Raw genomic sequence first — 23,742 nt, 5'->3', positions numbered from 1 at the left:
GTTGAAACGATGACTAACCTGAGGGCTGATCTTTTACCACACCATTCTTGCTTCTTTCTTCCCAATCCATTACTTCTTTGTATATTAATTCTTAAGAGAAGGAGGAAGGAGAGGAGAGACAGAAAGAGCATTGTAAGACCACAGATGATTTGTAAAGAGTTTACAAGCATACAAAGGTACAATAAGTGTCAGTCTATAACTTGTACAGGTACAGGGATTTATTTATTTATTTTTACAACAGACCTAATGCAATGATTAAAGATTCCATTTGAGTTTTCTACCAATAAAGAAAATGCCATTGGCACTACAAACACTTAGGAGATAACACAATATTCAAAGGAAAGGATGGGGAAAAAAGACACCTGAGAAAATGAAAACTGTGACATTTTGTTAAATATACTTTAGGGGTGTGCATGTGCGAGTACATTCCAGATGGTACATTTTTCCCTTACTAATTTCTTTTCCTATTGCTACAAGTAGTATTTTATAATTTGAATAGTGGATCCCAGTCAGTTACACAATTCACCATTTATGTACTCCAAGTTGTACATTAACACAAGTTACTACAATAAATGTCATTGGTCATACCCACTACTTACCTTTCCATTCCTCAATTGCATGTTCTCTTTCTTCCAATTGTGCGTCATAGATTTGAGGTGGAGGCTACAAAGAAAACAAAGTCTACAGTGTACCTGCTATGTCAGATAACACTATCAATCATAGCATGAAAAAATAAAAGTGACAAGTTTCTCAGAATTTTGTTACTTTCATCTTTGGCAGTCTATTCCCCAGTATTTCAAAATTACATTAATTTTAGAGCTCCAAAAATTTGTTAAGTTCTGTCTCCACTAAAAGGCTGTTTAAAAGCATCAACTAAAAATTAAAAGTGACTGTAAAGCTTGATGTGATTGCAGAGAAAGTCCACTTTTAAAAAAGCACTGAATTACCACCACAGGCAACTCTTCCTCTAAAGGAAACAACAACTACTTTCAAAATTGTACGAATTCCACCTTACTGTCTGATTTTCAGGTGGTTCTACCCCTGAAATTTTGCTGATGGGGCAAGAATGGGGAAAGCACCCACCCACACTGATATCTTAAAATTTATTTTTAATAAATAAAAACTTACAGCTTCTGCTTCAGCCGGATCATACCAGACAGTGATATAAGGATGACGTAAGGCTTCATCTACAGAAATTCTCTTGTCTGGATCTACTACAAGCATTTTTGATAATAAATCTCTAGCTTGACTGGCTAGAAAATTAAAAAAAAAAAGCATGAAAAGAGCTGTAGAGGTTAAAGTCTGACACAGAAAACATTAGGAATAGGCAAGACACAATGTAACAGACTTTCACTAACTAAACCTTTCAACAAGTTCCATTTATTGCTCTCACACACACAGGTGTGCAGGGGCGTGGGTGGGTGTGTTATATTTTAAAAAGAAGGTCACCATCTTTTAATGTAAACTTAATTTTATTATAATACAAAACATATCCTGCAATTGACCTCAATCAATCAATCTCAATTTTTAACAGTTCAGCTGTCACATGCGTCACAGTTTGTGTGAACACCAAAGACTTAATGTTTAATAAGCTTTTAAAAGCACATCTTAGTACAATAAAAATCTAATTATACGATATCAAATTATTCTTTCTTTATAGAGGGGTTAATGGTTATCCATTTTTGCAGTAGCATTTTCTTGATACTTCTTTTGTCTGAAAAATTACTATGTAATAGTCATCAATATAAACAATATACTACATATATTTTACTTACCTGTATTCTGTATTAAACATTATTATATAAAGTAGTAATATAAATAATACAATATAGCTATAAATAAAATACTATTTTGTGTAAAGTAATTTTCAATCATGTAGATAATAACAAGCCTTTTTTCTCCTTTAATAGTAATCATCTGACGTCAAGGCATATCTGAAATCAATCGTACGCCCACATCAACTAGAAAAATTTAATTGTAAATAACTTCCATAGTAAGTATGACTTAAACACTTAAGTCATAGACACTATTCAGTATATTAGAATTAAGTAGAATTTTGAGAACAGGGAATTATTTCTCTATTCAATGACTACTAATAAAGTAATTCTTACAAAACACCTCAGGATATGTCAAAGGAAAGAAACAGCAGGTATGCAACTCTTAGTGTTGACACGTATTGTAATACACAGTGGTACATTTTATTTATATATTTTTTTTTATTAAGTGTACTATCAGCATTTTAAAGGAACATCTTTAAAAAGAGAAAACCCCCCTCCTTACTTTTTAACTTGTCACGATCAGATTCTGATGGAAATATCCAGTCTGGAAAGAGCTCTTCAAATTTAATACCAGGATATTTTGGCCTGTTTTCTACATAATTCCTCACTGTAGGTTGTAGTTTCTTCATAAAGTCTGCTGATGGCGTTCCTAACTGTTCAATAACTTTATTCCACTGATCAATATCTGCACAGTATCTTTAGGAAAAATCAGCTGAAGTATTTGAAGTTTGCACTATATAAAAAATATCATTTATAGAAATCTGAAAAGCAAATGAAAACTTGAACAAAAGGCACAAATACAAACTTCATTCTAGAAACAACTATACCCTGAGCTGAGCTGCCATGCAAAAGCTTAGACTGATAAAAAGTATAAAATTCAGATTTTGTAATCCTAACAAAAGGATGGGCTAGAAGTGCTGCAAAATACATTATTTTTAAATCTCTGCCATTCATTAACATCTATTGGCTTGTTTTGAATGCAGTACTTTAAAGAGTCCTAATGAAGTCTTTATTTAGCAACTGTATCCACAACAAAAGAACCTTGTTCAACAGAGACTACGAAGACAAAATGAGAAAGGCTGCTTTTGAGTCTTCTGAAGTACACAGAGTACCATCGTACAGAAGATTTCTGAAGGTAGGGAAAAATACATGAAAAAGCCCAGAAGGACAAATACCATCTTCAGAGTAGACAACTCTTCTGCATCTTTCCTAAAGAAAGATGCCCTCTTTTTTTCCCCCTCTTAAATTAGGAACTAATTGAGTAGTTATTTTAAAATTCAGAAAAGTTCAATAAATAAGTAATTCTGAACAGGGAATCCAGGGTTATTTTTGCTTTTGTTTTTGTTTTGAAAAACGAAGTGTATCAATTGCAGCAATATTCAAAACCTATTCTGTTCTTAAATTCAGACTTTAAATGTTTTTACAAGAATTGCACTTGCAAACTACAAACTACCTTAATAGTGGTTTCATGTTTCTTCTGGACTGCCCCTTCTTCCTCTGTCACCTATGAGCATTTGCCCTACATGTAATGAAATGTGGTAGAAATACCAGAGTTTGCTCTGAATGAGTCTAGTCAGGTTAACAAAACTAAGATACACTGTACTAATATTCAATTAAGTTTGCTCAATTTACATTTTACATTTTTTTCTGATTAAAAGAATATGCAATTCTAGCAGTCACAACCACTTTGCTAAAATCCACATCTAAATTCATAATCTAGCATTTTAACCTATTCCCGGTACCTAACCTATTCATATAGACAGATTCTATAAAACCCACAAACTTACTGCACTTTCAGTCAAGATACACATTTTAAAATGTGTAATAGAAGTATTTTTGACATGTTAACTGAATTAAAAACACAACTAAATATACGCATATTTACTGCTTCATGCTAAACTTCTAGAGACTAATACAAAGATTGAAAATTTGTTTATTTAATATATGGCAATGGAAAAGGGATATTACAATCATAATAGAAAACATTACATTTTCATGCTAAAATAAAGCACATACAAATAAACCTTTTAACACACACTAGGAAATTTTGTTCCTACCTGGAAATTTGATTTCTGTGAGATCTCCACCAATCTAGATTCTTTTTGAGTAACAGCATGTGGTTAGTCAGCTAATCAAACTAAAGCCCCTTCTACTGTGGTTGCAGCATTTTTTTTTAAGGGAGTAGAAAAACTTTATGACCAATGCCAATAAGTGTCTCAGCTAGATGTCTTCAAAGCACACTACAAATATTGAAATTTGAAAAAAATATGTATTTTCCACAAAATAAGGTTGGTCTTTAAGTTATGCTCATTAGAAACCCACTAGGAGAAAACCTTGATTTCAGTGAAAACCATTCAAATGCCCTACGAATAACCTGGAAACCTGTGGACAAAACTATCCTTTCTGAATAGTAAGAAAACCCAAGAACAATAGTAATTCAAACAGTTTAGGCCATGCCTGGTGTGCCTACCTAATTTGGGGGACTCTGGAAGAACAGGTGGTAAGAAGAGAGTCCTCACACAGTTTCAGTAAAGCTAAAATGTTTTTCTCCCCCTAAGAAATTCAGACCACGTCTAAAATCCTCATGCTTTTGCACCCATCAGGCAGGGTTTCCCCTCAGTCCCTCCTTCCTTCACTACCTGGCCATCAAGAGCATTCAAAACCTTCTCTGATGCTGCTAGGTGGTCCATTATTTGGTCTTAATCATCTAAACTGCATGTTTTTTTCTTAATTTTTCAATTCCAGTGCAATAGCAACTGCCAGCAACACAGGCCATTAACTATGCCTCCTTGACTCTCCATAGGACCAGTCTGGAGCAGGCTCTGTCGATCCATCAGTCAGACAACCAGAACATCTCAGCCCAACCAGGACACTGCTGCAAGTCTGTAAGAAATGCCCAGCAGCCATATGGAAAAAACACAAACATCTTTCTAAAACCCTGGGGGCAGGGGGAAAGCAACTTTCCCTGTAGACAGTCAATGGCACACCAATAAATAATGCAAGGTGCCAAACTTGGTTCCCTGCTCTAAACTCGCAAATACCAGAGCTTTTCAATACAAAAAAAAATATAAAAGAGAAATTAGGGGAGAGAGGAAGGAGAAAAAGAAAGAAAAAAAAAGACACATCAGCATCCCCCATAAACCACACTCAATGCTGCAGCTGAAGTTACAAAAAATGGATAATCTAACTGAAGCAGGTATCAGTAAGGAGAAGTTGCAACAACATGAATAGCTATCAGTGCTTGACATTAAAGGGAACCAAAAGCCGTATCTTAGAATAAAGGAAAAAAAACCCTACAGCTATGCACTCCTCTGATAATGTACAGGGAGACACTACATGAGATATAGACTGGTGGAGCTTCAGTGACCCCTAAAGAGCAATAAACGTTAACTTGCATATTTAACAAGTATGGACAAAATTTCCTTCATTTATTCATAAATAAATCAAAATAGCCCATGCTAACATGCAGGTGAAAGACACATAACATACATGAAGAATTGTGTTAGGTTGGTCTAAAGGCTTCAGAAGATAAAACAGTAAGTATAGAAAGGAAGAAAAGTGAAAAAACAAAAAGTCTTATTTAATAATTAATTATTTGTAATACTAAATGCATGATCAACTGCTGAAGATTAGTGTCATGAAATTCAGCATTCAAATTGAAAGGCCACTATTAAGATATACAGGTATGTACGAAAAGATTTTGTGAACTCATACATGATATTTGAAAGTGATGTGCCCAAACTTTTGCTTGCTGATGAGCAAAAATGCTATGCTTTTCTCAAAATCCCAGACCACAAGTATCTGTGGCTTAAAACCTAGAGCCATAGACTGCCAATTTTGGTTTAATTGCATTTTCTAGATTACACTTTTATTGATCAGTCCTGAACATCTAGTCCTACAACACTCTTTTGCAAGATTTTCTCCTGTCTTTATAAAGGCTGGTAAAGAAGTTGGTTTTGCTCAAATTCTGTAATTGGAACTTCATAGCTAGTCAGTCATTTTAATTTGGTTTCTAAGTATTTTGAAATATACCAAACGCATCCAGAAAAGAATATATAATTCATCAAATCATCATTTCTGTTCACTTAACATAGTGGAAAGTCTTGTCTCTGATCCAGTAATGGGTTACTGAAATTTCAACTGTATGAAGTCATATATACATTTCACAGTAAATTTTCTTACAGTTCTTACTACATAAGAAAACCGGATTTTCTGAAGATAAATTTAGGTCAAAAAAAATTGGAGGGGGGGAAGGAAGAATAAGAGTTTTCTAGAAAAAGCCCAAAATAAATTTTTTATAAAATGAAAAAAGTTTCAAAATAAAAGAGTTTTTCTTTTTGTATTAAATAATAATAAAAAGATCTCTCATGCAGTATTATTGCAGTTGGGACACTGCTGTCCAGCAAATGCTAATAAGCAAGAAAAAAAAATCTGACTGAAACTCAAAAAAATTTTACAATAAAAAAAACAAGTCTACTGTTCAAACAAACAGGAAGCAAAATCCATGCATAGTGAAAAGTAATTTTAGGCTTTTGCTTATAATACTTATCTACAGAGAACAATAGTAAGAAAATATACTTACTGCTATTTATTTTTTAAATCTAGCAGGATCCTTTTAAAGCTACAAAAGCTGAAGTTCTAACTATACATTCTACAGATTCAACCAGTACAAATTACACTAAGTACAGTCTGAGAAAATTAAATGAGAAGCTCAATAATTTGGTTAATGACACTAATTTCAAATATTACAGTAGATCAACTAAACCATGATTGCAAATATTTTTTTTATGCTTTTATACCTATACAGATCAAAATAATTATGTTTCTGTTGGAAGTGGAATGGGATTCAAGAATGACTAGGGAAGGATACGATCAGTGCCTTGGAATATCACACAACCTTTCACCAATTCTCCCATGATGCACCCAACTGACCAGATATCAACTGAAAATAAAAATGAAATGATCAAATTATGAAGTATCATGAACAGAAGTAAAGAAAAAACAAAAACGAAAACAAAAGTCTAGCATCTACAATAAAACACAACAATGTGAAAAACCAAACCACTAACATGAATTTTAAATCATATCAACAGCAACTGACTGTTGTTGAAGTTTTGTTATTAGCATTTTATAAAATACAATGAGCGTTTAGATTTCTCAAACCACCATGAAGGATACAATCTCTTCCTGGGAACAGCACTTTATGGAGGACCATTTCTGCCATAATGCACCCAACAGACCAGATATCCACTATCATTTGTTAGGTGCAACAAGGACAAAAGATTAAAGAATTTTTAAATACCACAATTATTTTTATTTTTAAGCTCACACTGTTTATCTACAGTCCTGCAGATGAATTATTTTTTGTCCCATCCAGAACAGTCTTTAACGTTCTGATCCACGTTAGCACTTAGCGTACCACAAGCTGCCCTGTTCATTCGGCCAAATTTTCCTGATCAGTGGCTCAGCAAGGTCCTGTTAAGTCTTACACAACCAGAGTTTTATACATAATATAAATAACATGCTCTTCCGAAACCTCTGCATAAAGTGATAAAGTAAACAGGTATAACAGGAAAGAAGTCCAAAGGAGGCAGCATATTACTCCACAACCAGTAAAACCAGCAGGTAAGACCCCAGTAACACAGTTCAAGGACAATCTTCTGGCCACCAATTTTATTGGCTGGATAATCAATGTATTATTAAAATCATCATGACTAGAATATAATACCGAGTCTCTTTAAGTGTTATGCACATTTAAGAGAGGACAAGACATGGTTTGTCCTAGGGATTTGAAACAGATTTGAATAAAGTGATCCAAGACAAAAAAAAGAGGACAAATGGTAAAAAGAAAATACTTCAGAATAAAATCACACTGATAATACTGTTAATTACTTATATACAGATGGTTATATTTTTTGTATCGTTGAGCAGAAGTGTCTCAAACATCACTTTTTCATAGGATAAAAAACATGGCAACAGGACAACGCAAGCAAAGAAATAAGAACAGTGGGGGAAAGAACATTAGAAGTGAAATGAAGAGATGCACACAGAGCAGAAAAGCTTTTCTATACTCCAAAACAGTCAGGAGTGTAATTTTTGTTATTTCCAATACCCTGATTAACATGCTTTAAAAAGCAACATGGAGGGGATGACCAGCCCCCAACTTTCAGAGCTATGTTCTGAGACAGATGTGCTTCAGACAAAAGATTTAAGGTATTAGTCCAGCAACTTACCATTCTCTTTATATCCCATTCCAAGGATAACCTCTGGTGCTCTGTAATACCGTGTTACTACATATGGAGTCATCATAAAATTAGTACACGCTGTTCTTGCCAGTCCAAAATCAAGGATTTTGAGTGTACAATCTGACTTTACTACTATGTTGCTGGGTTTCAAATCCTAAGAGGAAATTATTTCAGTTAACAGAAGGATCAACATACTGAAAAATACATCCCACCTCCAAAGTCAATATATCCCACAAGTTCATCTCACATTACCAACTTCGTATTTATGCTCTGATGCATCTGTTGCTCTCTACACAGATGCACACAAACAAGTTAAATGTTTCACAGCTAAGTACTCAAAAAAATTCAGGGAAGACTATAATCTTTAATAAACTGTACTACACTGATTAGCAAATTTCACAGAGCTGTGACATAGTGAAGTATAAAACTACCTATGAGCAAGGGGAATGAAGTATTTTAAGAGATATTTTCCTTTAGGAAAAGTCACTAGCGAATCAAAAGGAATATACATTATAGTGAAAGAACTATTTCATTCTAGTCTGTATTCATGAATTATCACAATAAACTGAATCACACACTTACAAGCAGATTTAATTCTGTTATAGCCCAAGTATTTTACTCACTCAATTCAACAGTATTCTTAGTACCTTCCTCAAGCATGTGTCAACTATGTATATGTCCCCACCTCATTTAATAAAGGAAGTTCTATATTTGAAAACATACCTTCAACCTCATGAACCATCAGCTAGACTGGATATTCTAATGTTCCCCCTAGACTTCATCTTGAAGTAACAGAATAATCACGCAGTAGAGTTCATAGGGAAATTTATTGTTACCTCATCTTGCTGTAACACTGGGCCATGTGATTTCAATATGCTTAATTAACAACAAATGTGGGAATCACATACATATTCAAGCTCTAAAGAAGCTAGAAGAGTCATGGACTCTTCTGCTCATTCCTACTGTCCCATTTCTCCTAAGCTACCTCAGTTCTGTCCCTTTCCTACTCCTGCCTTCTTTTCAAATCCAGATCTCTCATCTAATTAAGAATTTCTACTCCTGGACTTCAAAGGTCTTTTGGTTTTGTTTTAGTGTTTTTCAAAAAACACATTCTCTAGTAATTTTAAACATCTGCTGTTGCTCATGTTTTTTCTTTTAAACATTAGTTAAATTATGTTATTGACAAAATTTGCTGTAAATGCCATTCTACCATCCACAGAGCTAGCCTGTTTTAAGTTTCATTTACAATATATAGATCTTCATCTTTGAACTAGGAACAGTCTTCAGATTTAATAATAATAATAGTATCAATGAAAAAATGCATAATACAAACTTTCAAGGTAACAGTTTTCACCCCCCAACAGATTCATAAGAACATCTGTCTTCATAAAGAAGATTAGTGATCTAATAGTACCTACTCTGTGGATGATACCAGCTGAATGGAGATGTTTGATACCGCAGAGCATCTGATAGAGAAGGTAAGACATTCTTTCATGATCCAACTCCATATGAATAACCTGGCACAAATTTGCATCCATGAGCTCCATAACCAAATATCTAAACCAAAAGAAAAAAAATAAGAAAACTTAGAGACTCACTTTTCAAATCATGTTTAAACCTAGCACAAGTGATGTTTAATAAAAGCTGCTACCCCTCTCCCGTCTTTACCAAACAAGCCCATTCACAAACCACAATACTACATATACCTGTATGTATGGCTAGCCCACATTAAACCACCATAAATCTAGACTGATTGACAAACCAATCCCATCACCACTACAACACCTTTGACATTCCATCTAGATCAAAAAGATGGTATTAGGTTATCCAGACCAAGCTATTACCCTGAAGTGACCCATTTAAGTGAAGGAAAAGTACACTAATCAGATATATGTGCAATCAGCAAAGCATTGCAGACAGCTGAGTAGAAGTTAACCAATCCTTTTTTTATTTCCCACTTTTCTTAGGTAGTCCTTTCTTCTTTTTAGATTTCTTTAAGAGACAAGAAAGACTAATTGAAAGTCAGAATCACCCTTCAGCTACCACCCTGTTTTCAAAGTGTGAAGTCTGCAAGATCCTGGAAGTTTAGGTGTAAGGCTTAGGCTAGTGTTTGCCAAGTAAATTAAAACAAAAATCTAGTACTTACACATCCTGAAACTCCTCTAGCGACTTCTGTGGTGTAAATACATTTAATAAACTAATTATCTATAAAGTAAAAATAAACATGAGAAGAACACTTAATTCATGTAAAAACAATACTGCAGAAAATATTATTCAAAATTCTATGTACACTGTTGAAAACATAATATTTAAATTGTATTTGATTTCACTTAGTTTACTTGTGTTAAAAAAGCTCAGTTCAAAACTGCAGCATGTATCCTGTGGTAGCCAAGACTGGCTGAGGTTTTCTTATTTTTTGAGGTTTTTTTTGTTCAGCTTATCTCCCTCTCTACTGCCCGAAAAATACCCCATTTTTTCAACACTAAGGCGTAATAACCTCTTCTTTAAAAGTATATGGTGTGCAACAGCACGTATGCAGAGGCACTCCATGCCACCCCATCCAATTTAGATAATTATATACTATTTCTACAGCAATTAAAATTACTGTATTGTCATCCTTGTCATCAATTACTACCTTGCTTTTACTCTGCTACTTCAGGACTTCATCAAAAGCTTATTTAAAATCAATCATAAACAATTAATTGATTCCATGAAATGTGCTGAGGTCTCAATGCTTCCAGTTCATATTAACATCAGAATGCAATACATTCACAAAATCTTTATTTTCTTGTGCTTGAACATTCAAGTATTGATATTATAAAGCTTCATATTTTAAAAGGTTGAATGATTAATATACAGTCCAACAAAAGCAAGCAGCATAGTATTTTCATTTCTGTTCACAGATAAAATGTCAGACAAAATTCTGTCCCATAGAATCATAGAATCAGTAAGGTTGGAAGGGACCTCTGGAGATCATCCAGTCCAACCTCCCTGCTCAGCAGGGTCACCTAGAGCATGTTAGACAGGGTTGCATCCAGGCAAAATCTTCTATCCATCTTCCTTTCTGTACTCCCCCACCTTGCCAGTTAGATTAAACACTGGTTAAATAAAAAGAAACCTTGACTGAACTCACGAAATTTAACTGAAAAGCAGCTAGAACAGCCAAACTCACAACCAAACCCTCTGCCAAACAGGCTCTACTGCAAAAGACTTAAATAGACAAATGCACTACAGAAGGCCAGCTTTATGAAGTCTATGGTGATGGGCAACCCTTATCAACATTGCTCTAAAAGTCCCTGCCTCTTCCTGGCACTTCCTCCTCCAGACACCACCCAACACACCATCCTGAACTTAATCATACATTGTAAAGAACTGTATTCTCACAGCAAATCCTCCCAGTCCCTCTCATCACTTTTTCCCCTTACTTTGGTTACTAACAGTAGGTATGAAAGTAAATCAAGAGCTTTTTAGACAACTTATACTCATGAGGGAGGGAAACATAAAGCCAAACTTACATTTTTGTGATTGACACATTTTAAAAGAACAAGCTCCCTGTATGCTCTTTTTGCATGTGTTTGATTCTGAAAAGGACGACTCAGCTTCTTTACAGCAACATTTATTCCAAGGACTGTATCAAATGCAGCACTAGAAGTTTTCAAAGACAAACAACTTAAGTAGAAATCTCTTTAGGGGAGAGGAGGAGCAAGGGGGAGGGGAGAGTGAGGAAAGAAATCAAGAAACAATGCACATCCACACCTGACGATATTATCGCCTCCTAATTTTCATTTAGAAAACAAACATTAGAAGAGAACCTGCGTACCCTTTAAAAATAGAAATAAGTTAAACAGAAGCCACTGACACAGTTATCAGAAGTCTTCTGCGCTCCTTCCATAAACCAGAACCCATTAACTCAAGACACCTTCAAAAAAATCAAAGTCTAAAAATATTTTAATTTATTTGAAATTTAAAAGCACCTCAGCTGCCTAATCTGCATACTTTGGAATTTTTGGACACTGTTGCTGACAGCCATTTACCATTTCTAACAGAAATTTTTCTTCTTCTACAGGATAGTCACAACAATGGAGGCATCCACTCTTCAGGCATCAGGATTCCGGTATAAGAATCCTTTTACAACTTTAAGCAATAATAGTACTTAGCAGAAAACTACATCTATCATTTGGTGTGTCGTCCCCCCCCCCCAATTTATATATACAAAAAATATTGAAATTCATAGATGTTAGGGAGCAATATGACTGTCAAAGTGAAAATGACCATGTCTTATTCAGTTGTCCTTACTCTTTCCTTCTGCAGCTTCAGAAACAGGTATATGTTCACCTTAATAGCTAGAATCTGTACTTAAATTGTTATTCTGCATATTTAGAACAAAACTAAAGTAAGCGGGAATATTCTTCTGTATTATCACACACACTTATTCAGCAAAATATATGTGAATGCCCATCCCAAGCTAGTCAAGAGTTCCAAACTTTCACATCTCTAGCTTTAAAGAAGGATTCCCACATTACTCTAGTTTCATTTAATGCTGCTTGCTTAGGAAAAAAAAAAAAAAAAAAAGAAAAAGAAAGAAAAAAGAAAAAGAAAAGCAGTCATTCACATATATTTTCCAGGCATGTTTTAACCTGTTTGTTAGCTCCTTCCCCATCTCTTTCAGATATGTACAATACTACACTTAAAGATTATATTACCGTATTTTTACAAGTATATCTTTCTCTGTAGTAACAACAATACAACTATACTCAAATTATGTAAAATTTATAAGCAACAAGTCACTGCTTCTCCTACCGGGAAAAGCAATACCACTACAAAGCAGGGGTCACCCAGGAGTCGTGTCTTCAAGAAAGCACACATCTGTATGTCCCTAGATTGAATCTATGTGCCATCTCCACTTAAAGCTTGATAGCATTTATTTTACCTTAGTTCTGTGAAATACATAACAAATCTTTATTCAATAATACCGTCACTCTCAGACTTAAGCCTTTACATCTATTCAAAAGAAAATACAAAACGGGAGGAAGGCAACTGGCAAAACAGCTGGAGAAATTATTTTCCTAAAAGACGTGAAAGCACTGGTATTTCAGTATTTACTTCTTCTAGAAGATGTTATATGAAGAATAAGAAGTTTTGCGTATGTTAATGATTTTAACTACCTTGTGAAGTGCTTTTTGTACTTGTGCAGTACAAAAAGCAGCAACTACCAAAGAGATACAGATAAAATAGTTGTTCAGGTCCATTATAGGTACATAAGCTAGTTCTGCAGTGGATGTACATGCAACTTTAGACAAAATAAATGTGCCTATGTAATCTGACAAACCTGATGTAAGACAAGACTTAATCTTATGCAAACAAAAAAACCCTCCACCTGATCCTCTCATATTGCTCATCTACATGGGAGCGACTTTGACGTTGCATCTCAAAAAATGGAAGGCTGTGGCTGCTGAATTAGAAGGAGGGGGAAAAAAAAGTTGACTGTATATGCATACATTTGTTTAATTTAGAAAAAAAGGAAAAAAGACAGAAGATATCCTCTATTGCCACCAATGCTGCTAAATACTATGTAATTTTAAACAAAAAAGAGATGGAGATTAAATCAAATAATGCAGATTAAGTTGATTTTTCACCTGGTAAGCAGAAAATTTCTTTCTCCATCCTTCTCATTTGAATTCAAAACACACTTTTCTTCATTGCAACTATATGGCAACTGTATCAGGTACAAAGTTAATAAAAGCAGAGTCTATCTGATTAACACCTTGGTTACTAAAAGGAAATCTATGAATTATTTCACCATTCAATATCATTGAAGAATCTCTTACAGATGTCTATCTTCCCACAAAACAGCAATTCCAATTTGATCATGGTGAACAGCAGTAAGGTCTTACTGCACTGGTAATAGTTCTGCTACACTTGTGTTGAGCAAATATTTAACATCTAGACTAATGATGCTACATAAATGATGAGGTTATTAACAAAAGATTATGGGCTGAATTACAGAAGGAAATCACACTTCATTTCTGTAGACAAATGACTTCTGCTTTGAACTACTACTACTATGAATTCTTGCATTGCTTCTTCCACTTCACTGACTCTTTCTCCACTGTCTAAAAAGAGTTTGCAAGTACTAAAACAACTTCTTCTGACTGTGTCTTGAAGTACAATTGCAAGTACAATTATCAACACAGCCAGAGCTCAAACATTTTCATTTATAAGACTGTGGTTTTTGCTGCAGTGCGTGACAAGAATTTGCTAGGATAGACTCATATTCACTAGAAAATTCAGAGAAATCAAGGACAAAAAGGAAAAAGAATGCCAGGAAGTTTAAGGTGAAAATTATTTCAAGAGAGTAATGCTGTGCAAGTGATTATTCAGTCCTAAATATACTATGCTGAATACACTGATACTTCGGAATGCAGAGGTGGGGAAAGTCAAAAGAGTGGGGAAAGTCGCATATAAAAAAGTACTTTGTATATAAAATTCAGAAGGCAAATCCATTTTCTCTTCCAGCCTGTTGGCAGTGTGCAAGCTAGAAATACCCTATATCCAGCAACCAAATTCTTCTTTTCATCTTTCTATACCCTTCATTTGTATTTCATCCATTGCTATTCTTCAGTATCTACTTGGAAAAAAAATGCACATCTTTTTTCTATTTTGATATCAAAGAAAAAACCTCAACTGAAACAATACCAATTCTTCACAGAACTGAATATGCAGAGCTTCCTATTCATATTTTGAGAAAATAGCAACATCCAGACTCCTCCTAGTTGAAGTGACTCACTTGGTATTAAAAATTCCTCATCAAACAAGAAAAATGCCTTCAGATGTTTCAAATGAAGATGAGAATTTACACAATGCTTTACATTGATGTTCCTTTAATTGGGCTCTCTCAAAATAAGTCAATACATAAGATCACCCCTTCTTTCCACGATGCTGACCTTGACACTACCCTAACTTCTTTTTGAAGAAACAGCTTAGTTTGAGACAGAAAATAAGTTATATACTTCTGGTGAAAGAAGGAGCAATCACAACTACTCTGAATTCCTGGATGCCATCTAGAACTAATATAATGTGAAGAATATTTATAGCTGGAAAACATTAGCACTACATTAAATCTTACACAAACACTAATAACCAAGACCCAGTATGCCTACCCATTCATCACTCAACCGATTAAAGAAGAATGAAATATGGTGTTCTAATTTTGCTTATTTCACATCTAATAGCAGGGCAACAGGAAAACCAAAATCATTTTAAAATAAGATGTTATATTCCCAGGATAACACATTTTTCCTCCTCTCTCTCTCTATATATATGCACATATATAAAATACATATAAAATAATACATAAAAATAATTTATGTATTTTTTAACATTATGAGAAGGTGAAAAAAATGGGCACACGGTGTGACATAAAAAAAAGTTGCTCATAGCATATGAGTCATCCCACTTATTCTGTAGGATTTAGACGAACCAAAACTGCAGACTGTGTTTGAAGTATGAACAGCCGATCATGTTGTTGTGATTACGTCACATGAAGTCACTCAGTGTTCCTCAAAATATCTTTTTGCTCCCTTGTGTATGGAACTGTAAAACTGCATCAATAAACATTTCTATTGGTACCAAGTAAGTTTTGCCCAACAAAATATGGGCTGGCAGTAAGTTGGGTAGAATAGATAGCTGCAGTCTAGAAAACATTTGAAAATGTTTACCTTTAGCTGGCCCAGAGGTGTGGTGCCATACAAGAGACTAAGGTTCAGGATGAGACTAACGACTCTCACGTCCTGGGCCAGTGGAGGCTGGACACATAGCTGAGGTGACACACCAAGGAAGAGACGGCCAGCCCAACCCCTCACACAGCATCCCTTTCTGGTTAATCCATGGAGTGACAATGACATTGATTTGTCTCATCCTGCCAGTTAATGGCAAGGCACTGCATTGATGGCTCCTAGAAATGGACAGGAGTGATCGGGAATAAAAGGGGGGGAAGAAAGGGGCCATGATGAAGAAACGAGTAAAACCCAGAACCTCTCACCATCTCATTGTCATGCCTTACACTGTAATATCATAACTACATGGGGAATGTAAAATCTAGAAACAAAAATAAAGTGGTTAATGAGAAGGAAATTTGTTGACCCTCTTAAATTAGTCAGTTATCCAGGTATTATTTTTCCCCTAAAAACAAAAGAAAAAGTACAAAAACTACAGTAAATGGGTATTTTAGAATCTATGTAGTCCATAATCCTGTAGCAAGAGATAGAGAAATTATCATCAGCATTTGATACCCTGGCACCACTTTATTCTGTTGTGAATGCATTCAAATTTCATTTTGTATTTATAGTTTTTTTTTTTATGTTCAAATAAAGTATTTATTACTCACCAAACAATGCCCTGTGCACCTGATCCGATGGGCTTCAATTGCTGGTAACGTTTTAATACAGTGAATGTTGAATCTGCAACTTGAACACTGTAAAACTGACTATCACATTTACTGTCACTCATGGTGTAGTGTCATGTAGTTTTCTCTCTCAAGGACCTGGTATAGTTTTCAAGATCTTAAAGAAAAAGAAAGAAAATAAATGTTCAATTTCTCTCTAGTTCTAAGCATACAAGTTAGAAAATGCACACTATTAAAAATTTCCTATATATTAACATATGTATAATTTAATAAGTATTCTTTAAACTTTATTTATTACCACCACTAATGAACAATACCTACAGATAAGACAGCAAATAATTATAGCCTTCACAACTTCAAGCAAGCTAGTGTCTGTAGTTCAACAGCCCAAAACAACAAGTAGCTAACAACTGTAAAAACAATAGCAACAAAAAAATCCCACCCCAAATTCAATGCCTCCTTCTTTACTTATTAAGAGATATTCTGTAACAGAATTATCACTATGGGCTAGGACTGTATTTTCTGTAACATTACAGTAAAGTCCATTAACAATGCCTTTCAAAGACAGATAAAAGCAATGGCAGAAACATGCGGAGGCCAAGAACACAGGAAGCAACATGCAAGACTTGATTAAAACTGAAAAAAGGAAAAAAAAAAGTTTTGAAACAAAACAATCCTTGTAGTTACTGCAGTTTCTCTAGGTCCCACTCATCTTCCTTCAAACTAGTTCACAAGTATCAAATTTCAAGCAGGGCATTACCTCCTCAACTCTGCCAGGTGATTCACCTTTGTCCCATATGTATTGCCACCCACTCTCCTCTTCCTCCCTCCATCCTTTTTCTTTAAAGCACAACAGTATCTTGTATTATCAGTTATTGTACTCACAGTCCTACAAGAATCACATAGTATTGTGCTATAGTTTGAAAGAGATTTCCATGCCATAATGGAAAATATTACATCCATATGTATTACAGTATTTTGGGACAGCTTTTCTTTGTTAACCACTACCCTACAGAACTTGCTAGGAAACTATATACAAAAAAGAAACATCATTTGTGAAGTTAAATTCTGAAGTCAATCTCTCTTGAATATTTCCCAAATACTTTGGCTTTCAAAGCTTCAACTGGACTTTGTAAAGACTTAGGGTGAATGGAAAGAGTCCAGAGGACAGTAAGAAGCCTGATCAAAAGCTAAGAGGAGACCTAAAAAGCATCAAATTAACTGGGGTTATCTATCCAGAAGAAAAGGAGATGAGGAACACAATTTCCACATGCACAGAAGACTAAAGAAAGGAGGAATGAAATAATCTGTTCTCCACATACATGATGGATGAAGTTATGAAGATTTTGATTGAAGTTTTCAAAGACGAAAAGGGAAAGGAGGAAGAACAAACAAAATCCATTTGTTAAGGTAAGAATAGCGAAGCACTAGAGTAGATTCCCTAAGGAAATTGTGGACTCTTCCTCACTGCAGGTTTCTGTGTTACACTAACATCTATCAGGAATGAATTAGATGCAGGCAATTACGTTACAGAGCAAGGTAATGGACTAAACCTCTTTAGCTCTGCAGTAACAAGAGTAAAGACATCCAGTTTTCCAGGCTACCCACCTTCTTCAAGGCTGACAAAATAATTACCCCAGGGACTCCTGAAAAAGCATCTAAAAGAATTTTCAAATTTTTATTTTCACAATTAATATGACAGAGACAGACATTATAGCCCAGAACAAAACACATAGTCAAGCGTTTCTTAAAACAGGAAATGAAACTTTATCACCTTCCCTTAGGCAGCTGTCCTAACCACTAGTCTATACAGTGTCTTTTTTAGACAAATAGCAGTTACTTTCTCTCATGGGCCTAAAAAATATTTGTGATCCAATGCAAAACAAAAAAGCCTCAAGAGCAACACAGACCTCCATCCTAGAATGGCTCAGAGCCATAGGCGTGGCTTTAAATTACTTCAAGCAGATGAAGCAGTAAAACCTAGAATCTCTCGCTTCCTAGGTGAAAACTATTGCAAGCAACAGGGAGCATCTTCACGAATGAAGCCAGCAGATGAATTTCAGGAAAAGCTTATCATTTTGGCTCTGCAAGTAAAACAGAAAAGCTACAAATCCTAATAGAGGCTGGATTTAAACTGGTAATGCTTAGACTTAAGGGAGCCTCAACATTCTGAAGAAATATCAAGAATCTCAGTATCTCAAAATTTAAGCAGCATTGAGATGTAGATATTTAACTAAGGGGAGGGAGGGATGTAGATATTTAACCAAGGGGAGGGAGGAAGGATGAGGAGAAGCATCAGCAAAAGAAAAATTTGAGCTACCAATTCCCTGCTGTGCCAGCAGTTAACTGATGGGAGGTGAGTGGAGAGGAAGAAAAATGCAAGTGTCTCATACAATACTTTCAGGTGCAGTCAGACACATAGGGAGTTGCATACCAAAGCATTATGTAGGCACCAATATCACTTACAAAATCCCCTGCCTGGGCAAACTCTAGGAGAATAGTCCTCCTTTAAATGGAAAGCACAGCAGGAAGCATGGTGATAGAATACAACTCAGAGTATTAGCTGAGGTACTCACTAGAAAGAGAATCATATATAAATATAGGTTTATTATTTCAAAGCTAAAGACTCTGAAGTATCAAATTTTCTGATTAACTGAGTAGCCTTAGTGTCTTCAGTATATCTTCATACATTGGAAGAAAGGTATGGCTGGAGAGTCAAGATAAAAAGAAATGTCAAGATCCAATCTTTGGCAGAGACTTTCAGAGGGGAAAAAAAGTCTAAATTTTGATAAGCTCAGTAAGTTAAAAAAAAAAACGTGAAAAAACAGACTGTACTTCTTCATTGGTTAAGGAAGTACTTTCTTGTAACAAAGATAAAGTTGGGTAAAAGGAAGTTAACCTGAACCAGAAAAACCCTCACTTAGAGGAACATTGCCTGTACAAAACCACCTTTCAAAAATAATTCTTTTATCAAACAGTGTAAGTTCTTTGGACAAGATCCAAAGAGGGATTTAAATAATGTAATGTGCAACTTTTATGTATTTTGACATTCTTTGGAATTCACAGTTCTGAGCATCTAGCTTTTCCATAAAGCATGCAAGGGAAGCAGCAAGATGAGCCCTACTTCTTTCTTGCGCTGCAAACTGTTTCAGGACATATGTTTTTTCAGACACAGCCATTAATGAAAAGTCAGGTGCTGAGAAACTGTTAGTGTTCATGGGGCTTAAGACAGAGAGTCTATTTTGGGGGCCAGACCCCTTGAGTAAAAAATAGATTCTTCACTGTTCAAAAGCCAAACCCTAAGCTGTTACTCTCCTACCTGAAATACTTTGATTCATCACTCCTGTTGCCAGGACACATAACAAACCCCACCTTTTTCCTATAGAGAAATCTTTTGGAAGTAGACATATTTAAATCACAGAAACACACATTTTAAATTATTGCTTCCTCGCTGCAGCTACAAACAGGACCAGCACCAAAAGTACAATGCGTACATTCATAGTATGGTCAGCAAACATACTTCCAAGTATTGATAACAGCATGTTATCGAATTAAAGCAATTCAAGATTGAAGAAAGAATCTCAAAGCTAATTCACCACATCACATGCAGTAATCCTGCAAACATTTACAGGAGTTGTTCTCAATCTGTAGTCTATGAAAGAAAAAAAATATATGTATCCCAGACCTACTGTAGTAGGCTTATGAATTGTTATACAGAATTCCACATCCCAGTGGAAAATCTGGGATGGAGGGGAGTTCCACAGATTAAAGAAAGTTGAAAGCAACTGCACTATAGTACACATACTGTATAACACAGTCACTTCTCTAGAAAGCATTTATTAAAGTGGCAACTTCTTATTACCCAGATCTGTCCTCTGGATATCTTCAAGTCAAAAGCTTCTGAAATAAACAGGTTGTAACAGTTGTGAACACATTCCCAGTGTTGTTGTGGTTACGGAGTGGTATTAGTGACAATGAAGGCTAAGTACTTAGCTAGATTTTTAAACCTTGAGCTAAAATTCCATCACTGGCAGTGAGAAAAGTGTGTATGATATAAGTAAATATACACACTTGTACGCATATTTATAATCAAGTTCACTGTTTCTAAATGAAACAGAGGAAGACACTGGTGGCCGGGGGAGGGAAAGATAAGGTACAGAAAGTCTGTGTGGAAAATCTCTCTCTTTCCCATTCTCTTATTTATATTTACAAATGTACTTCAAATTAGAATACCCCTTTCTAATGTGCATTAAGATAAAAAGGTTAAAACCACCACCAACAGCAATATATCAACAGGTATAAACCCAATTACAGAATCGTTACAGTTTACCCCACATCCCCTCATATATCGCCCTTGCATAGGTCTGTTACAAAACCTAAGAACAGCAAAACAGTAACTAACGTCAGTCACAGCAGTCTAGAAATACTCCACACCTACTTAGCTCTTTGAAAAAATAACCACTGTTTTTCGTTTGCTGTTTAATTTCCAGAACTACTAGTGACCAAAGGCTTTGTGAAGGACTGCCTGATACAGCCTACCTGGCTGTCAATGACATGCTGCAGACAGACACTGGGTGCACCTCAGCACGCCCGTTAGCGCGACTTGGCAGAAGAAGTAACAAAGTTTAAAGGCGCGTCTGCTATGACAAGTCACGCTGCTTTACGGTTATACCAGGGCCGCATAACTAAGCACGAGCACTTCTACAACCGCCTCTGCTGTGAAGCCGCTCGGGCTCAGCGGAGGGCAGGGGCTCGCTCCCGCAGGGGCGCCGCGTCGCTACGCGGTGCCGGGGGCCGCGGGGCTCGGCCGGGCGGCCCCATCTCCGAGCGGGCCGGGGCGCTGGCGCTGCGGCACGGGGGAAGGGCGGGGGGCTCGGCCCAGGCGGCCCCACTCGGAGCGGGAGAAAGGAAGCGGCCCCTCCGCCTCCACTGCCTGTGCTCGCCGACACCAAGGAACTTCCCGTCCTGCCACCGCCGCGGCGCGGCGGGCAGGGACCGCGCGGGCCGGGGTCTCTGCTCGCACACGGCCGGTGCCGCGGCCGGGAGCCTCGCCTCGCCTCGCCTCGCCCCGCCTCGCCCCGCCGCCCCCGGCCCGGCCCGGCCCGCGGGGCCCTGCCCGCCGCCTCGCTCACCGTCTCCTCCTCGGCGGGACCGCGCCGAGCTCAGCGGGGGCGGGGCAGGACGAGACGGGACAGGGCGCTGCGCTCCCAGGGCCGCCGCAGCCGCCCTGCTCCTCCGGCACGCAGGGCCGCCCCAGCCACAATGGCCTCCCGCTGCCCCTCACAGGCCGCGCCAGGCCTGCGCCCCCTGACAGACATCCGCTCGGACCAATCGCGGCTCCCTGGCGGCCGCGTTCAGCCAATCGAGCCCAGGGGGCGGGACCCGCTCGCCACTCCGCGAGGGAAGGAGGCTGTAACAGGGAAGGACTGCGGTAGGGACAGGTTCGCCCCAGCCAATCCCGACGCGCCCCTCCCTCTGGAGTGATGTCATCATCCCATGTCAGGCTGTCACCATGCTTATGATGTCATCAGCGCTCAGCAGCGCCTCGTCACGAGACGCCGTGGCAGCAGCCCGCGCTGACGGTGACGGAAGCGTTGCCTCAGGGCCGCCGTGCGCCGGCGGAGCCATGGTGCGGGGTCAGCGTGCCCTGCTCGCCCTCACTGCGCCAAGATGACATCACGGGTTGGGAGCCTGTCACCTCGCACCCCTGCTCGGGAGCCCCCGGCAGGGCCCGTGACAACACGTGGTGGCCAGTCCTGCAACGCAGGGCAGCAGCCCTCACACATCCCTTCACACTGGCTTCACGCAGCTTTCCCAGCAAGGGCAATTCAGAAGCCAAGGGAATATTTATCCCCCACCTTGCTCAGCTATTCTTGTCTCCACCCCAAAAAATCATAAGCCCTCTATATATTTCTCCACCCTCTGCCTTGACCTTAAGACTGCTGTTTTTTAAAAAAAAAAAAAAAAAAAAAAACACAGGTGCTGACCAAAAATAAACTTGATACATTTTTTAACCTCTCCTAGAACTAGAGAGCACTCCCCCCACCCCCCTTCTTTCTAGGCTGCCCTGTGATTAGAGAAAACCCACATGCCTGTAATTTTATTGTAAATAAATCAATTTGGCTAGCCTCTGAGGTGCACTAGTGTCAGCTTCCTGTAATAGAATCTCTTTTTAATATGAAGAGGGTAGTAAATCTAGAGAGTAAGAGAAGCCTTTCTAAGCTACATATGCCAAGGATATGTAACTAAAAGTTACCTGACAGATGTCAGACAACTAGAAGTTATGATTTGGAGTCTTCTGTGTGGTTATAAAAAAAAAAAAGTAATTACTGGAAACAGCTCTACTACAACAAGCTACTGTAGCACTTTCAAACTGTTAAATGCTTATGCAGGTTAAGTATTTCAGTTCAGAAGCAAACCTGTAGAGGGATGTCTTGTACATACATAAAGAAAACTGTTTAGTTGATTTAAATGAGCTATTGAACAAAAAAGAAATGAAAGTAACTGTAACTGATAGTTACGAAGTTACAGATGACTACAGAATCTCATGTGTACATTTACCTTATTTCTTTGAAGCCTAGATATGCTTCCTGTTGTTAGTTATTTTACAACTAAGAGTGAGCCTTTGCAAACAGGTAGTTTGAGATCTGTAATCTTTAATAAAGCATGGCCTTTTATATTAAAAATATTCCTAATTTTCCTTGAACAGCCCTAGCTTTAAGATGTAAATAGTTGTTGTTGACAGTTTTAAAAGTGTCATTATCTGTAGATACTATATTAAACACAAGTTTATTGCATTCTTTTTTCTTGTTCTAAAAGGCAACATTATGACCACAAGTGTAACCAAATAAAAATACAGGCCCAGCTTCCTGCTTCAACTGTGGAAAGTTACCTTCCTCTGATGGAGATGAATAGAAAGAAGAATACAAGGCTCAATCAAGAACTGGCAGAAACTACAGCTAAAGATTCTGCTGCTGTATTAATGTGTGTCTGGTGAAGCTTTTAGCTAGGAATATTGTACAATTATTCTTAAGTTATCTACTCCAGTAAGAGGCAGAAGAAAAGCATTTAAATAAACACCATCGCACCAAATATTAATCTAGTAGATGTAAATACTAGTAAGACTTAACTCTTCCTCAAAGTCCTTTTCTTCCAGTCATCACTACTGAATGAAACCCAGATCCCCAAAGGGATGCATGAAAGCCTGCTCTACCTCATTTTTAGCATGAAGTTCTTCCAATAGAATTCATACATCTGAGTCAGGATGTCACCCTCCCCCCCCAAAAAAAAAAATAAAAATAAAAAGCTCACAACA

General features: G+C 37.1%; 1 protein-coding gene across 6 annotated transcripts in view; it reads right to left on the bottom strand.

Moving 5' to 3' along the window:
* MAPK9 (mitogen-activated protein kinase 9) overlaps positions 1-21,699 on the bottom strand; it is a 30,048-nt gene extending 8,349 nt beyond the window's left edge. For 2 of the 6 annotated variants that reach the window (XM_062587669.1, XM_062587671.1), the window contains exons 1-11: positions 21,560-21,699; positions 16,410-16,584; positions 11,539-11,668; positions 10,170-10,228; positions 9,442-9,580; positions 8,012-8,177; positions 6,649-6,720; positions 2,281-2,463; positions 1,129-1,253; positions 600-663; positions 19-90 (exon numbers count right to left, since the gene is read on the bottom strand). In XM_062587669.1, coding sequence (XP_062443653.1) covers positions 19-90; positions 600-663; positions 1,129-1,253; positions 2,281-2,463; positions 6,649-6,720; positions 8,012-8,177; positions 9,442-9,580; positions 10,170-10,228; positions 11,539-11,668; positions 16,410-16,531 — 1,132 coding nt within the window. In that variant the 5' untranslated portion in view covers positions 16,532-16,584; positions 21,560-21,699. The other 4 variants (XM_062587670.1, XM_062587672.1, XM_062587673.1 and 1 more) reach the window with 4 other exon arrangements.
* Positions 21,700-23,742: the final 2,043 nt, after the last annotated feature.

This window comes from Rhea pennata, chromosome 14 (assembly GCF_028389875.1).
Source record: "Rhea pennata isolate bPtePen1 chromosome 14, bPtePen1.pri, whole genome shotgun sequence".
Classification (NCBI taxonomy): domain Eukaryota; kingdom Metazoa; phylum Chordata; class Aves; order Rheiformes; family Rheidae; genus Rhea; species Rhea pennata.
Note: the sequence above shows the minus strand (reverse complement) of the source record. Positions and strands in the feature narration are given on the sequence as shown.